The 18,187-nt window shown below is 36.4% G+C and overlaps 2 protein-coding genes across 2 annotated transcripts; both read right to left on the minus strand.

Annotated features, from left to right (window-relative positions):
- Positions 1-400: 400 nt before the first annotated feature.
- Positions 401-9,711, minus strand: LOC117303886 (DNA polymerase beta-like). The gene is made up of 9 exons (XM_033788325.1): positions 9,536-9,711; positions 8,525-8,649; positions 7,994-8,127; positions 7,642-7,691; positions 7,096-7,147; positions 6,180-6,378; positions 3,814-3,900; positions 3,126-3,333; positions 401-2,806 (listed from the first exon to the last, which is right to left on the minus strand). The coding sequence occupies exons 1-9, from the start codon at positions 9,597-9,599 to the stop codon at positions 2,712-2,714; spliced, it is 1,014 nt and encodes a 337-aa protein (XP_033644216.1). The 5' UTR covers positions 9,600-9,711; the 3' UTR covers positions 401-2,711.
- Positions 9,712-10,787: 1,076 nt separating this feature from the next.
- Positions 10,788-17,936, minus strand: LOC117303847 (GTP-binding protein SAR1b-like). The gene is made up of 6 exons (XM_033788236.1): positions 17,799-17,936; positions 17,054-17,119; positions 16,268-16,387; positions 15,702-15,871; positions 14,114-14,245; positions 10,788-13,046 (listed from the first exon to the last, which is right to left on the minus strand). The coding sequence occupies exons 2-6, from the start codon at positions 17,094-17,096 to the stop codon at positions 12,933-12,935; spliced, it is 579 nt and encodes a 192-aa protein (XP_033644127.1). The 5' UTR covers positions 17,097-17,119; positions 17,799-17,936; the 3' UTR covers positions 10,788-12,932.
- Positions 17,937-18,187: the final 251 nt, after the last annotated feature.

Raw genomic sequence — 18,187 nt, forward strand, 5'->3', positions numbered from 1 at the left:
TTAGAGGAACATCTATGAGTCTAAATTTCCACTGAGACTTTTCAAAAGGGCATCGAGTCAATAATCAGGGGCATGGTTGAGGCAACTGGCCGAAGAGCCTGGTTTAGACAAATGCTCCACTCTACGCGGCTTAACGCCACAAGCGCACTTAGCATAAATCTAATAACAATGTGAAGGCAATGTTGTTTTCTATTAATTATAAAAACACTGATGCTATGATGTTAACTAGAATGGAATGTGGGTTAAATTGTACCTACACCTAACTATAGCCCTAGTTTTTATTAATATTAAAAAAAAAATCACGAATTTCTCTTATTTGGGGGGCATACTACTCCCTTTTTAAAACAGTACACATGTATATTCTCCAATGTTTTTTTTTAAAATTGTCATTGGATTTTAGCCACGTTTAGATTTGGTAATTGGCTAGTTTCACCCCCGTATATCGTCGTATAAAATTCCACCATTTAGTCATAAGCCTTCCCAAGTACTTTATGCACATACCAGTAGTCTATCCAAGGTATATAGGGCTGGGGCGGTAGCCCCTCCCCCAAACATAGAACACCCACCCCACTGAGATCGAAAATGCAAACATGAATGGTTCGATTCCAACTTGCTCCGTGCACAAGCACACAATGAGAGTCTGCGGCTAAGCCACTGAGGAGAGAGTGCCACTTTAAAGCTAAATCAGGCATGACATTTAAGTTAAAGTGTATAAAAGACATCTTAACAATCCCATAGGTTTGTACAGCAAATGTCTACTTGTTTTTTTTCCATTTCTACCTTCATGGTTTTTTTCCTATTCTAGGCATTCACGTAGTTGGTCAGTGGATGTCTCTTTTTTTTCATTTTGAAGATTGGACATTCGCTGTATAAACCTACAGGTGATTGTCCAATGGCCAATTATCGAAATAAAATGTACATATTATTCGCCGTATAAACCTATGTGAACGTTCAATGTCCAATTTCAAATTAACTTAACTAGCATAGATCAGCCATGTTATTTTCCCATCGTGAAACTCGTACTAGTCATACCACCAGAGCAAAGCTTAGTGCCATAATGTAGGATCTATACATTATGACACCTCCTTTCGAGACCGTCTTACTAATTTTTAGAGGGCAAAAAAGGATCAGAAACAGATTAAACACAGGAAGAATATTAGATACTTGTACATTGTAAATAAGTAATATTTTGGACTTACAAACAATCACGTGTAGAGGGCTTGTGTAAACGTTATGTCTGTCTTTAAAAGTGGATGCACACGGTGAGTACGTTGAGAAAAAGATGATGATATTTAACAGCACGATATTCAATGTAAATTCTAATTTCACTTAAAATTTTAAAGTTGTTTCTGTAAATGTTTAAGACTTTTAGATCAGATAAAATTATATAATAATGTATGTTCACTTATTATGTATGGATGGTTTAGGCTAATTTGTGTATCAGTCACATAATAATTATGTAAAAATATTATGCGTTTGTTGACTGTACCATTTCGCCGTTTGAGTTAGGGAATTTTCTTATTTCGATGGATGGGCCATGATAATGGGTGGATATTTGAACTAGTACTTATTACAGCACAAGATTGAAAATAAAAAGATATTTCGGAAAAATGATTTGCTGTGTTTTCCCCACTGTCTTGATCTTCCTTCACGTATTTTCCCTTCTAAACTTCTAAGTAAACATACGATATTATTTGTGTTTTTATCCAAACACTGATGTGTGTTAAGACACTTTCCCGGAGTCCTGTGAAAAAATAAAAAGGAATCTACAAAGTAGACTTTCCCAAACGGTGAGTATTGTCAATACTTCAAGGGGTTCCAACAAAAGCTCAGATGGGACAATCTACTGAATTGATACATAACATGAATAATACAAAGTCATATTATAGCGTCTTTTAAAAATGTTACGGGGTTGTTTTTAAAAACTTTTATTTTCTTACCTAAGATACAAATATAAACATTTATGAGCAGGTACAACAATTTCGTTTCAATTGAAAAAAGAAGAAAAAAAATATACTATTTAAGAGTTCAAGCAATTTTCTGAGTTAACTGTGTTTAAATGAACCGCCCCATCAACAGTAGTGTTACAGAAAAACTATAGAAAATTACCTAGACTGTAACATGTTTTTAGTAAAATGTTTTCAATGATATCATGTGTTTTTATCCAAACACTGATGTGTTAAGACACTTGCCCAGATTCCTGTGAAAAACCCCAAAGGAATATACTCAGTTGGGATCTGAACCTATCACCCTTGCAATTCTAGAGCAGATATCTTACCAGAAGACCAGCGAACTTGTCCTATCGACAGGACACTTTGAATCTTACATTTTAGCAGTGGGTACCAAATTTGTTTTCACAGGATATACAAAGTACAATGTATACAGAGCTAAGAACACATTGGTGTTTGGGCAAGTGCCTAATAATATTAAAACAAGTTCAGGCACTAACAAAAACAAACAAGTTGCTATTTAATTTGAGTTCAAATGAAAATATCATGAAACTTGGCATTCCCAAATGGGCAGGTTTGGCAAGTCCTTTTGCATTCCTGAAAGGGCTGGTATTAGAATCAGGGAGCAATTCATAGAGTTTACCTAGTCCATCTCGAGTTCCAATTGTCAGCCGATAGCTCATCTCACTGACCTGAAAGCTCAATCACAGGTACGTTGATAGACTTCTCCAAGTCCTTTCACGCTTCTGTGATGTCGTGACTCTACAGGTTTCTTTCAGATGGTTTCTTAAATTTCATTCCGATGACATCAAAGACATCTTTCTCACAATTCACCGGCAGTGCTTCTCCAATTATACCTTGGTATTAATAAAACAATTTCCAATAATAAATCAGAAACTGACAATAAAACTGGGCGATTTAAAAAAAGGCATCATTCTTAACAAACAAAAATACATTAAAAACAATACAAAAATAAATAGGTTGTTCTTTGTTGTGTTTCTGCCTAAAACTATTGAAACTTCGCTAATGTCTACCCATCAATACAAGTAAGCATGTCCTGAATTAAACTTTTATATTGTTTTCCTGACAGCACAATCATGACACAAGAAAAAAATATATATATATATTTATGAAAAGTCATTTTTGTTTCTGCAACCCTCTTTCCCTTGTACCCACCTGTACTTCCCATAGGTCTGATCGTATACTCATTGAGCGTGAAACCAGCTTCAATGGCCTTTGCTCTCATGTCCTTATTGAACATGTCACTGCCGGTGAAGTACAGCGTCCCGCAGTAGTACTGGTCCTTGGGGATGATTCGGATATCAATCCGACGAAATCTATGGTCTTCTTTGTCGTCTTCCGCCTTAGGTAATTGGCAAACACCCTGAGCAGTTAAAATAAATTAATAATACAGTTGTCAACTCATTAATAATCTAACACTATATCTGTGTTACACCCGTCAACAGAGGGCGCTGTTTACAGACTAGATTTAACATGGCTTCTGAGTAGCTTTTTTTCATAGCGCTCCTGTCGACACTCACTTCAACATGTTCAACATTCAATATTTTCCTGCAAGGTATTGTGGAGCTTTGTTTTTGGAGTATGATACCAACTCCCTTACATTGCACCAAGTAATGGTTTACAAGGTGCTGTTGAGAAATATGCTGCCAATCAAACCAGGAACTACTTTTTGATATGTGCACTGGGTTCTTTTACATGCATTTCACAACACACAGGAAGGCTTTACATCCCATCCGATGGACGCAATATTGGTTAAGTGTCTTGCAAGGGATCACCTAAAGGGGATGCATTTTTTTCAGCTACACTACATTTTAAATAACACTTTTAGAAGTTCAATACCAACCATGAATTTAGTTTCTCCGAGCGAGATGGTGTCAGTAACAAACAAAGCTTTCTCAAGCTGCTTCACAACAGAAAGTAGTAACTCAGGCTGCAAACAAACAGAAAATAAAAAGCTGGGTACTCTTCAAAGAAATGCAATCAGTTCAATAAAATACATTCATTTCACATACAATTATTTGTATAGGCCTAGGACTAGCTTAACATAGGCCTAAATAATAAAGCAAAATATTCAAGCTCTGTACATTTATTTGACCCACATTAATTTAACCATATTCTCACAACTTTATTCATATTTAGGTTACATCAAATAAATGAGATATTATTCTATAGGGTTTTGATTCTGAATACGGTTTTGTTAGAGACAAATAATATAAAATCATTGTAATGTCGTTTGTATACAATACGCAGTATATCAGTACAGAGGTAATAGTTGGAACAAATTGATACACACAAACGCAATTAATTTCAATAATCAAAATGCAGATAAAGGAAACAAAACCATTTCATTGGAGAAGAGGTATAGAAAAGAATGTAGGAAAAGGATCCAAAGGATAAGAAAAATACATTGTCCAAAAAGTGATTCATACTGATAAAGACAACATCAATGCAAACTTTTACACACACAAATGCAATATTTAAATATTTAGAATATAACACAAGCTTTTCATGAGAATAAGTAGATAGAAAAAGAATTAAAAAAAAGTACAAGGGAAAAACAACATGTCAACAACATGTCACAGTATAAATGGAAATTTAACACACATAAGTGCAATATTCAAATATTAAAGTATGCAAGACAATCATTTAATGAAAGGAAGCAGATAGAAAAGGGACAAGGTAAAAAGATTTCTCAAAGTTGGATAAAGACAGCATAAATGCAGAATTTAAATAATTTGAATGCAAGAAAATCATTTCATGAGAAAAAGAAAGAAAAAAGATACAAGAGAACGGAAAATGTATTTTTGGACAAAGACATCATCAATGCAAAATTTAACAAACATAAATGGCAAATTTAAATATTCAAAATGCATCAATCATTTCAAGAGAAAACAAATGAAATACAAATCAGATGCAAATTTAAAACATATTTAAATGATACTGAGCTGTTGAACTGAAAACAAACAATGAGTACAAAGAAATGCAAGAAATATTGAAAATGCAGATATAGCAATGCAATCATTTCATTAGATACAGTGTAATAGGGGAATGATCGAAAGAACAAGGAAGAAACAAGAAGTGTAAAGTTGATAAAAAGAGCAATATGCAAATCAGATACAATTTCGTCAAACATACTGAAAATTAATTGTTGAATTTAAGAAAGATATTGATACACATAAATGCAAAATTAATTTCAAGTCAATAAAGTAGCAAAACAACATCTTCAAATCAATTATTTCAGAGAAGAAATAAAATGTAAATCAGATACCACTTCACAACAAAATCAGTTGAGACGCATTTTTGAATTGTTGAACTGAAGGATGCAATATTTAAATGCAGATATAGCAATAACATTGTTTCATGGGATGAATTGGTAAAAAGGGTAAAGGAGTAGTATCAAAGAACAAGGAAGAAATAAGAGTCTACATAGAGAGTGACTTGTGGCAAAAGTTGAAAAGACAAAATGCAAATCAGATACAAATTCATCAGACATACGAATTGAAAATGAGTTGTTCATCTGACGAATGTTATTGATACACTTTGTACACAAAAATGCAAAATGAAATACAAGTCAATCGTTTCACAAGAAAAGATAAGTGTCAGCAAATATATTCAAAACATATTGGATAAAGTGTCAACAAATATCTATTAAAAACATATTGGAATGGGAAGCATACTGAGCTGGTGAAAGGAAAAAAGAATTAATACAAATAAATGCAAAGAAAATTAAAAGTGTTAAAATGCAGATATAGTAGCAAGACAATATTTTCAAGATTTGAATTTGTTGAAACAAATATAAGGGAAGGAATAAAGAAACGAGGAAGAATCAAGACGAAAGAGTTGTCAAAGATAGTCAAAGAGAGCAATTTGTGAATGAAGTTGATAAAAAAAGATACAAAATGCAAATTATGAGATACAAATTCATCCAAAATACATCCTGAAAATGAGTTGCTGAGTGAATAAATTTAAATATTTCAAATGCAAGTCAGTCATTTCAAGAGAACAAAATGAAATGTCAATCAAATACAATTTAAATATGTGAAGAGCTGTTGAACTGAAGAAAAGAATTTACAAATGAAGGCAAAATTTAAATACTTAAAATGTAGCTACAAAGACACTAATTTCAGAGACCAGACTATTTTTCCATCAAGCATCAGTTTGATTAATACTTGCATTGAGGTTAAAATATCAAAATGCTTGGTCTGGTACCTGTTTTTCATCTTTGGAAGTGAACTCGGGGTGTGTGAGTAAGATGTCAATATCACCACTTGAGGCAGCGCCTCGTCTGTAGCTGCCGCAGATGGTCGCAATGTAGTCAGGATCCAGATCCAGGATTTCCGCTTTGATAAATGTTTCTAGTTGCTCCATCTCGGGGCGGGGGATGCGTGTCTCAAAGTCCTCAAAATGTCTGCAGTTGTCAATGAGCAAATATTTAAGTCTTTGAAGGTTCACTTGGTGCTATCAAATATACATGTACAGTCAAGTAGTTATGGTGAAGAAACAGTAAAGTGGCAAAAAATCGTTAAACTAACTATGGTGAAGAAACAATTACGCAAGTATTTAGTTCAATGACACAAGTGCCATAACCATGACCTGAAACCACCCTCTGCTGATGAGGAAAAAAACAGAGATTTGAGTCCTTTGCCCTTAACTGCTTGGCCATGACAGGCCACTCAAACATTCGGATGCACAAAAGAAACTAATGATACTACGTTAAACATTTAAAGCAGTGGACACTATTGGTAATTACTCAAAATAAATGTTAGCACAAGTAATAGGGAGAGGTTGGTAGTATAAAACATTGTGAGAAACGGCTCCCTCTGAAGTGGAGTAGTTTTTGGATTTAGGATTTGAGGTCTCGAAATCAAGCATCAGAAAGCACACAACTTAGAGTGACAATGGTTTTTTATTCTTTCATTATCATCTCGCAACTTTGATGACCGATTGAGCTCAAATTTTCACAGGTTTGTTATTTTATGCATATGTTGAGATACACCAAGTGAGAAGACTGGTCTTTGACAATTACCGATAGTGTCCAGAGTCTTTAAAAAATCGGTGGAAAGATTGTGTTTTTCTGAAATTACAAAAATTCTAAAATAAAAAGAAATGTTGCTTCTCGTCATACCTGAGTCCGATTTTCTGATGATGGTTGAGTTTATCCGGATGTTTCGCCAACTCTGTTAAAGCAACGGACAAAACAAGTACACCACATTAATCAAAAGAGTCTCACAGCATAGAGGGTCGAGCGAAACTGGGAGATGGTTTTTTCATTTCATGTTTTTCATTTATAAATACTGGTTGTGAACCCGAAGGACTCTAAGAAAAGTGTTCTTTATCACTGTACTAGGCAAGAACCCAATGGGATGAAGACATGAAGGGAGGTTTTCGTTTTAGATGTGGGAGGAAAACGCTGAGAATTATTCAAGGGGAAATCCACATAGTGCCAAGTAGGTTTTAACTTGACTTGGCCTTGGAGCAAAAGTGTCCCATGAACATAAAGATTTTTTAGTGGAAGTGCCCTTGTAAAATGAAAATGGCATTGCCCTCGCAAAGATGAAAATCCAGGCCTCCATTCCAGGAGAAACTAGTACAGAGACAACCAAATGTGTCACAGGCTACAAGGTATTAACAACTGACATTCTATGAAATAAAATACAAATTTATGAGTTACCTTCAATTGTTGTTATTCCTTCATCAACCAACTTTCTGGCAGCGGCTGGTCTGCAATAAAATATTAACAAAAATGCAATGATTGACAAAGAAATTGGTTATGTTTATCTGAAAACCTACTTGATATTGAGATGGTATGGTAGCAAGCATTTTGCAATAAGCATCCTTAAAAATTATTTAGTCTGAAGTGCCCCCTTTTCTGCAGTTTCTGCCATGGCCTCTGTTGCCTGGTCTTGGCCGTGGTCTTGGCCCCCCTTGCATTTAAGATTATCCAAATGGTGCCCTTTGCAACATGAAAATGGTCCTGCCCTCCCTCAAAGATTAAATTCCATGCCTGCTCAACTTAGACTTACCCAATCCCAGTCACCCTTGTCATTAGATTAATAGCTACACTCGTGTCATCTGCTCGGATCTTCTCCAGTTTCTGCAGTTTTCCAGTCGCCAAAATCTCATCAATCTTCTTGCCGATTTTATCTCCGACTCCATTCTAAAATAGGAAAAAGCAATCTTATTATCTGCTTTTACCCTTACATACATCGATGTGTGTATCATCCACAGGCAAATCATTCGGGTAGGATTCAAACTCACGACCTATGCATTGCTAGAGCTACTATCCCAGCCAAATCTCGTTGGGGCCCCAGTGCCCCCCCCCCCCTTCAGTGTTGGCTCTCATTGCCCGGTCTTCTGCAAGAAAGGGCAAAGGAACCATGGCATTTTCTTCTTGGTAGAGGGCATTGTGGAGGAAACAGTTAATTTCTACTGGAATATTTCAGGGCTACACCAAGGCAATGACCAGGGGCATGGGGGCAATCGCCTCTGTTGCCACTGTGAAGTATCAGGCCCGAGTTTAGATTTTGTGTACCCATGGGGACGGCTATACTCACCAGTTTCTGTGCATCTTTTCCACTTTTTATTTTCTCTGGATGCTTAGCAATGATACTGGCAGCTTTGCGATAAGCATTGTACTTATGCATCTGTCTAGTCACATTCTTTTCATAGTTTGCCAGTTCTGCAAAATACAAGTTGGTATTATTGATACAACAAACTTTTAAACATGTCTTGCATGTGGAGAATATTATTGACACTTTTGGCTTTGCTTTATTTGTAACAAGATGAGTGAAAAAGTGGTGGCACTGGCAGGATACGAAAAGTTTTCCCTGCTGAAGTGAGACCGACACTGACCAGTGAAAGGTCGGCGGATAATTTTTTGTATGTTTCCCTGCTGAAGTGAGACCGACACTGACCAGTGAAAGGTCGGCGGATAATTTTTTGTATGACGCTACTAGTAGTAAATACACAAATGGGATATCTCATTGACTTCTTGAGGTAAATAAGACACTATACCTATATTATTTCATATTTAATGAAAAAGTGGTGGCGCCACACTAAAACCTTTGCGAGCATAATATGAGTGCAACTGCAAAAAAAGTGCAAACTGCAAGTGCAAGTCAAAGTGCAATTCATTCGGATTGCACCCTATTTTTACAAAAAGGGATATCTCATTGAGGTATATTAGATACTATAATATTTCATATCGAATGAAAAAGTGGTGGCGCCATACGGAAACTTTTCCATTCATTCTTTTATTAACAATTCAAAATAAAAAAAGTCAGATTCAGATTCATATCAGAAGAATTCAAAACAAAATTGATTAAAATTAACGAAACAAAAGAAAAGAATGTCAATGTCAACATACACATCTTTCACTCAACTCATGTTCAATGTTTTGTTACATTTTAACGCCAAATTAATTTTCTCACGAAATAGGTTAAACACGTACAACGTAAAACTGAGCGAGCAGACGATAAAAAAAAGTGACAGAAGTGGTGAAACTCGAAAGTCAACAAGCACAAAGAAAAGATTGATAAATGAAAGAAAAATTTGTCAATACATACCTGAGAGGACGTCAACCAGTTCTTGGTTTGGATTTTCGTTCTGGGGAGCTTTGCGTTTACTCATTTTGTAGCAGAAAATTATATTTTGACGATATTTTGATACTTTTTAACCTCGCAGACAACAACCTTCTTCAACACGTCCAGATTTGACAAAATTTGACGCACGAGACTTTTTTTGTTTAACTTTCGGTCTCACTAGTCTGGTGTCTGCAGTCAATTATGTTGTTATTAGGTGGTAGGAAGTCCGGTTGCCAGACATGCAAATGAGTAACAAATAATTGGCAAACACGTGGGGGCGCTATACATTTGTTGTGGTGGAAAACCTTTGTTTGCCTTTGCTGGGTCTCGGGTGGGCGGGGAATTTGGATTATTAATTCGTAAAGCCGGGTGGGGGGGGGGGGCGGAGGTTAGACAATAATTATGTTATGACTAAACCGACTATTTAAAATGATCAACATTATATATAATATGCTCTGCAAACTAAATGCACACAAACAACCAAACAATAAAAGTAAACAACAAAATAATTTGCAATAATTATTACTGACATTTTATTATACCAATCCGAATTGGCAACATGCCATTTGTGTTATTATACATAATAATAATAAATGTACTTTAAGAAAAGAAAAAATAACGCAAAATTCAGAAAAATCAAAACAAAAACAAACTAATACAGTAATTTAGTAGACTTTAAAAAGCATTTTAGATATCCCTGTTTTTTTTCACTTGTTAATGTTAATTAATGTTTGAGTGACATGTACTGGCAGTTGAATTTTCTGTTCTGAACTTAGAACCAACACTTTTGTTGACATGAAAGTTCATGAGTACAATTGGATCCACATGTATGATAACAATAATAAATACATACAATAAAACCGTTCTCAGACTCAAAATGCATTTAGTGATGGCATCACATGCATGCTTTTTTCTCTTTCCTCTGTATGACAAACCTGTTGATTATGGCTGATCATAAACCTCCAATACTTTGGTTTTTAATTGGGACTTCGAACTTGATAACTGATACCTACTTGTAAATATAAAATATTCTACTCTATATATATTTTGGGTTGACTACATAAATACTTATAAGGCCAATCAAGCTCACAGTAACCAATAATTGTTCTTTAAAAGCTATTGGAATAGTGGGCTCACCTGGGCCCAATTTCACAGCGCTGCTTAGCAGCCGATGTTGTGCTTACTGTGAAAATAAACGACGTCACAATGCAAATCCACGGTAAACACGCAATATGGCCGCCCAATTCTCTGCTACAGTAAGCACGCAAATTTGCTTACCGTTAAGCAGCGCTATGAAATTAGGCCCTGGTCCCAAATTCTTAAAGCTGTTACATCATGAGGGTTAAAGGTCAAAGCGATGTTTCTTCCTGTTGACATGACTGTCCTAGTTGTTCCTAATAAGGTCAACAAATGTTTACAGTTTATGTTATCTTTAGCACTAACATGATTCTTGCGAATGGTGGTTAGTCAAACAGTTTGCAAACTTCCACATTTGGGTGTGAAGGAGGTCAAAGTAAACATATTTTGATAAAATGTCCTACTTGACCTTGGTGAACATTGTTTCACGCTTTCGAGTATTAGTTGTACACAGGTTGAACTTTGATGCAACTTTACCAAAAGTTTGTCTTTGTACCAAGTACGGGATAAAGATAGAATGGGGACAATTGAGATTCAGATGCTTCCAAAAAATCAAGTTGATTGTAAATAAGATAATATGACAAATGCTGAACTTTTCACTGATAAACAGAGTGCATAGAACACCACATACAAAACGAAAGACGTACAAATATTATGAGTTCACTGTTATTGTTAACAATATTTGGCCGAGTGGCCCAGTTTTAGTAAGAGCCTACATGTATGCCGAAATTTAAAACACTTCCCCCAAAACAAAACAAAAACATCTTCACTGATAAAAACTGCAGGGTACCAGTCAAAATTTAACACTACATGCAATTTTGGCTGGTAAACTGTATCTGCTGTTCGAAGCTTTTTTTTCTCCTATTGAGTGCAACTTTTCTGTGGTTTGGCAGAGGTGTTTACTGTCAAACTACACCATACATATTTTTTATTATTATTCATCCCAGCTACATGCCTTGAAATAATGCTCTGTAAGGGGCACAGCAATTTTACTCAGGTACATGTAAGGGGCACTTTTTTGAGGACAATTTTAATTTGTGTTAGATCTTTGCAAAGGGCACCAAAATAAACCAAAACAAAAGCACAGGGCACCACTGCAATCGCTGTGGGTGCTGTGGTTTATTTCAAAGCCTGCAGCTAGTTTTGCAGATGCATGTTACCAACAATCAAAAACCAACAGTGATACAATGTACTGTAAAAATAAGAATCCATAAGAAAGTTGCTTTTCACATTTTTAGCAAAAAAATTATGTCTAATTCTTAACTGACAATGTCGATATTCATATATATCTGCAGTATAAATAGAATCCAGCTCGGATATATTTAATCGGAACTACAAAATAATGATCACACATCTGGCGTCGTTGTTACTCTGTTAAATCTTTCCATCCACTAAAATTTGGTTTTGAAACTCATACTTCTAGAAAGAGAGGGAGGAAGTGTGTTGTTAGACAACAAATGTTAGAGTGTTAATGAGATGCTGCCGTTTTTCTTGTATCAATTCCTCAGGAGATAGCACGGCGACATGATTATTATTTTCTTTCTGAAGAAGTAGCGATTGGTTCAAATTAGATGGCCGCTCAGAAGTCGATAACTATCCAAAGCCTTCATAGGGGATCACTTCAAGTTGAACAAAGGAAGCACTTTTCATGTTAAGTGTCATCATGCAGACTTGCCCCTGGCGGGGTTACCTTCCATTTAGACATTCGTATCCGACGTGCGAAATCTCTGTAGCGGATTTGCTTTAAAAAAAGGTAGGATCGGAGCAGTGCATTTAAGGCCAAGAAGCAGTCAAGACGACGATTAAAATGATTGGTGTGAAAGTTATCCCCGCCGTCTGAAGTTACACGAAGAGATAATTTAAGGGGGGGGGGAGGTGAAATTATCAGGCAATTCAAAATTATTTCCAGGAAACTCGTTGATCGCCACTGTCCAATTTGTTGAACATCATCTTCCTTCCGCCACTCCTCTTGCTTTTTAAAATATAATTATTCAGTCAGTCTTTTTTGTAAATAATCCGCACCTTTTGATCAGAATACAGAGACTGTTTAGCTTGGTTCCGTTTTTAAAGTTGACCCTCCGATCCAGTCGACGTTGCTGTCAGGGAAATCAGGAGACCTACAGTTGTCGGAAGCATCGAGCATCAAAGCACAGTCTCCAATTATGGTCACGCTGGTTGTTACCGTTCATACAGTTTATTGGTTAACTTACAAAATCCACTACTTAAATCCTAGATCCGCGTGTTATATGTACTGCGCCAACCATTTGAAGGCGTCGCCGTAACCTTGTTGCTTCAAAACGCTGCACATGAACAACTCCAGAGGGCGCCCTGGCAAATCTCTTTGTGGTACATTTCCCTGTTAAACGAGACAAAGAATAGAAAAGACTTTCTTTAGGTTTGACATTAAAGGAATACGTTGCCTTGGATTGGCCGAGTTAGTCTTTGATTTGAAAGAATTTGTAACCGTTTGCTATACAATGGATATGGTTAGAAAGTAGTTTTTTAAGTAGAATACAATGATCCACACACATTTGCCTCGAAATTGCGTGACCGACCGTGTTAGTCGACGAGGTAAAAGGAAAACCAAGCAAATTCGAGTGATACTTGTGTGGATCATTATATTCTACTTTGTGAATATATTTCTAATTATATGCTTTTTATAACAAACGGTTACAAACGCTTTTCAAAGACCAATTCAACAAATCCAAGGCAACGTGTTCCTGTAAACGGTCCCTTAGGGACTTGTAACCATAAGGTTGTGGGTTCGAATCCTACCAAGCTATCCGCTGAATTCACAATGACTAGAATAAGTATCTGTCATCTAGCCACTGAATCAAAACTTATTGATTTGAGCAATTACGGTTTACTCTTCCAGATTGGACATAACCACTCCAGATGGCGACATCTCCAAAACGCAACCACAGGTTATTGTTTTTGTTTAATATCTACATTGATGTAGGATAAAAACAACAGACCAAAGGTTTACGTTCCCTTTAAAGGCAGTGGACACTATTGGTAATTACTCAAAATAATTATTAGCATAAAACCTTTCTTGGTGATGAGTAATGGGGAGAGGTTGATGGTATAAAACATTCTGAGAAATGGTTCCCTCTGAAGTGCCATAGTTTTCGAGAAAGAAGTAATTTTCCACGAGTTTGATTTCAAGACCTCAGATTTAGAATTAGATGTCTCGAAATCAACCATCTAACCGCACACAACTTCGTGTGACAAGGGTGTTTTTTTCTTTCATTACTATCTCGAAACTTCGATGACCGATTGAGCTCAAATTTTCACAGGTTTGTTATTTTATGCATATGTTGAGATACACGAACTGTGAAGGCTAGTCTTTGACAATTACCAATAGTGTCCACTGCCTTTAAAAAAAAAAAAGACATATTTGTAGATAGGGCTTGATCAGCTTACCTTCCCTGTTGTCTGTTGAATAAGTCCGAAACAATTCCTTATATGGTCTTCACTGCAAGCTGTGGGCATGTCAATTTTGTTCCCCAGAATCACGATGGGAGCGTTAGCGACCATCTCATCCGTCATGAGACCCTGGAAAGGATCAAGAAAAATTTTAACATTTAATTTAATTTATTAATTCGTGTTGTGAAGCCAAGGACTTTCAGAAAAGCGTACTTAATCAGTGTACTAGCCAAGAACCAAATGAGAAGAGGTAAGACAGAAAGTTTAAGTTTAAAATGTGCTGGAAAATCCCAAGGAATTTTTTTCTGGGAGAGCCCATGCTGTCAGACAGGGGCTAAAACAACACTCCATATAGTGCCCCCAGTTGGAATTGAACCGGGAAATCACGTTGGAAGGGTGGACACAGGTTTTGCTCTGTACTTTTTCAGTGACTAGCAAGCAGGACCAGCTAGCTTGTCATTTCATTACTCCTTCAGCTTTGTCGATTTGTCAATACTTCAAATGAAATAAGAATGCTATTTAACACTGAACTTGCCAGCCGGACCAGTTGGAGTGACTTTTGACTGGTCCTCCGGTCTTTCAGCTGACATTTTTGGCCAGGGAACCACTGTTAAAGGAACACGTTGCCTTGGATCGGACGAGTTGGTCTATTAAAAGCGTTTGTTATGAAATGCATATGGTTAGAAAGATGTTTTAAAAGTAGAATATAATGATCCACACAAGTATCACTCAAAATTGCACGGTTTTCCTATTACGTCGCGAACTATCACGGTCAGCCATTTATGGGAGTCAAAACTTTGACTCCCATAAATGGCCGACCGAGTTAGTCGACGAGGTTAAAAGAAATCCACGCAATTTCGAGGCAAATTTGTGTAGATCATTGTATTCTACTTTTACAATATCTTTCTAACCATATGCATTTTGTAACAAACGGTTACAGAACGCTTTTCAAAGACCAACTCGACCGATCCAAGGCAACGTGTTCCTTTAAGGGAGAATGCTGGTGGCCCTTAGCTTTAAACCAAACCGGATCTTCCCGTGTACAAAAGCAAGTTACACATAATACAGCCACCAGCACATTTACATGAGAAATTCTTTTATTAATATTAACTGTATCAATATCATATATTCACATGTTTACTTTGTAAAAAAAATCAATCAGCACTCAAACAGTGGTTTCACAAGTTAAAGGGGCTGTCTCAACATATTTATATTTTTTACTTAAAGTTCAATAATGCACATTAATTAGGTAAAAACATTAAAAAATGCAGCAAAATGAGCAATTTAAATACAGAGGAAGGAAAAAGAAACAGCTGCAACCCGAAGGATTGCCTTAAAGAAACACAGTTCCTGTCTAGAGGCTCTCCTCTCCAGCTGATCTTTAATTAGAGCACAACAATAAATACAAGCAGGCATTTGGCTGTGCACAGAATTATGGACTTTCCCCTGTCAGGCAATTACAGCATGTGCTCTTTATGAGGGGAGGGCATGCGCATGCAGTAACTGTTGAGAGTTCATAGTTCATAGTTCCATGTGCAACCACAGGCCTGCTTTGCCTTTGATCATGACAACACCCAAGACTTACATCAAGTTCTGCTTTGGCCTCTGCGAATCTTTGAGGATCTGCTGCGTCTATGAGGAAAACGATTCCGTCAATCGCTGGTAGGTAGTCCTTCCACACTCGACGTGCCTGGGAGTGACCTCCGAGGTCAAAGGTTGTGAATGATATCGATCCCATACTAAGCGATTCTGATGCTGTGGTTGAATGAAATAACAATGGAATGAGTCGTAGAAACATGGTGGAATGTATTGGGTATACAAAGGCGATTTTCTCCATGCCCCCTTGGTCATTGCCCTGGTCATTGCCAATTTCCTCATGGGGGTACAGTGTACCCCCTTTACCAAGGAGAAAATGCCATGGTGATCTGCCCCATCAAACATGAAGCATGCAGGCCTGGGGTATAGGCCAACACAATGACTATCATGATCTCCACACTCTCCTTGTGTGGAGTACGCAGAAACTACCGACATGCAGCGATTAGTCGGTCACACTCACCATGCATGGACTGGTCGTAAGTTAGAACAAGTCCTGACTCTTTGTGAAAATAGACCTCTGGCCTTAGTTTCGAAAAGGGCTGTTAGTACACTTACTTGGATGTAACGTTGGAACATGCTGTGCCATCCTGCCATCCTTCAGCATGTGTAGTAACGTCGTCTTCCCAGCATTGTCTAGACCAAGAAATACAAGCTTGCCACTTTTCTTCCATAGACCTGGACAAGCAAAGGAGGGAAATGTTAAACAAGGTTTAGCGGTTATCTCAATGCTATTTATGTCTAAAAAACAAGCGCTGTGTAAATGATGAATAAAAGCTTGTGCTTGAGTTTGTCGAACACTAGATCTGCGAAGAGTTACTTAATACTCTTCATTTTGTGTCTTTGTAACAAAGAGTGTAACCATGATTGTGGGTGTACACAAAGGCTAAAAAGAATAGAAATGAAAATAGACAGAGTTAAGAAATCTACAGTTATATGTACATGAGGCTGATATTGCAGTCCTGATCTTTTCTATTGGATTTATTACAAATGCCCAAACGCTAGTTACTTTTTATGCATGGGCAGATGGTTATTTCCATTCTGGAACAACATTTGTTTTTCATGCTGGTACTTCTAGCTAGCACACATACACCTAACATTTTTTAAAGGGGAGCACAGTATTAATAGACGTGGGCATTATGTTGGCAAAGAACTGTTCAAATTAGATATGTAATTGTAAGGCAATGGAGCAAACTTATTTGACATATATTGCCGAAAATGCAGTTTATTAAAAACAAGATGGAAATTAATGTTCTCATGAAAACTTCAAAGTCAAATGCAAACTAAATTTGTAACGTCTTATAAATTAAAACACTCCATTAATTTAGACTTTTGTTAACTTACCAACATAACTAAGAAAATCTGTGAACCAATTTACAATAAACATCTTGGTTTTTTTATGGTCACACTCTGCAACAAAGAGAACAATAAAACAATAGTTTAGTAATTTTAAAGCAGTAAATATAAACATGATAAACAATAGATTTGTAAAGCCATGAATGAGAGCATGAACATAAATTATATAAATCAATATATATTAATAGCATCCCCCCCCCCCCCAGGCCGAGACGAATCATCGTGGGCATGTGAGACTGCGTAATTTTTTGAAAAAGTTTCCGTATGGCGCCACCACTTTTTCATTCGAAATAAAATAATATAGTATCTAATTTACCTGATTGATATATCCCTTTTTGTAAAAATGAGTGAAAAAGTGGTGGCGCCATAAGGAAAGTTATCAAATTTTTTCTTTACTATTTTAAACTTTATAATTTACAATTATATTTATAATTTATTGTGATCGATCGGCAATGCCAATGGGCAAATGATGGTAATCAATAATATCTATTTTCTTATTTACAACCTAAATACAACAGCAACAAAACCACATTCACATCACAACAATGTGATCAAAAATTACAAACATAATTTACTGTCAAATGACAATGTCATTTGTCAATATTGAATACACATACACACGTACACAGCGCAGCAGCTGATCTGTAAAAGGTAGGCGAAGAAAACACTCAAAATTCTAGCACTAAAACTCTTTTAACAGCTCCTTTGAAAACAGTTTTATCTCATTACTCACCTTTTCAATGAATTCCACCCAGTACTACCTTACTAATTAATTATTGTACAACCAAAACACAAAGAATGGCGTTATTTCCACCTCGAAAAAGACGATCTGTTACAGTTCAAGGAACGAATCCACACCAAAATGGTCATATTTAACTTTACGTCACAAAACTTACCGGAAGATGGTTTTTAAACAACGCGTTTCATTGGTCAATTTTCATTCACACTAAAATACGTTTTTAACACGAGATTATCTGTAAACCAACAACAAAAACATTTAGAAAAGTATTTACAGAATTAAAAATATTGTTAGGGGAAATGCGTCAACAAATTCATGAAATTAGTAAAATTGTAAGTTGTATTTGCATAATTAAGTGTTAAACCTTAAGGAGGAGAACGCCC

Source organism: Asterias rubens, chromosome 20 (genome assembly GCF_902459465.1).
Source record: "Asterias rubens chromosome 20, eAstRub1.3, whole genome shotgun sequence".
In the NCBI taxonomy this organism is placed as follows: domain Eukaryota; kingdom Metazoa; phylum Echinodermata; class Asteroidea; order Forcipulatida; family Asteriidae; genus Asterias; species Asterias rubens.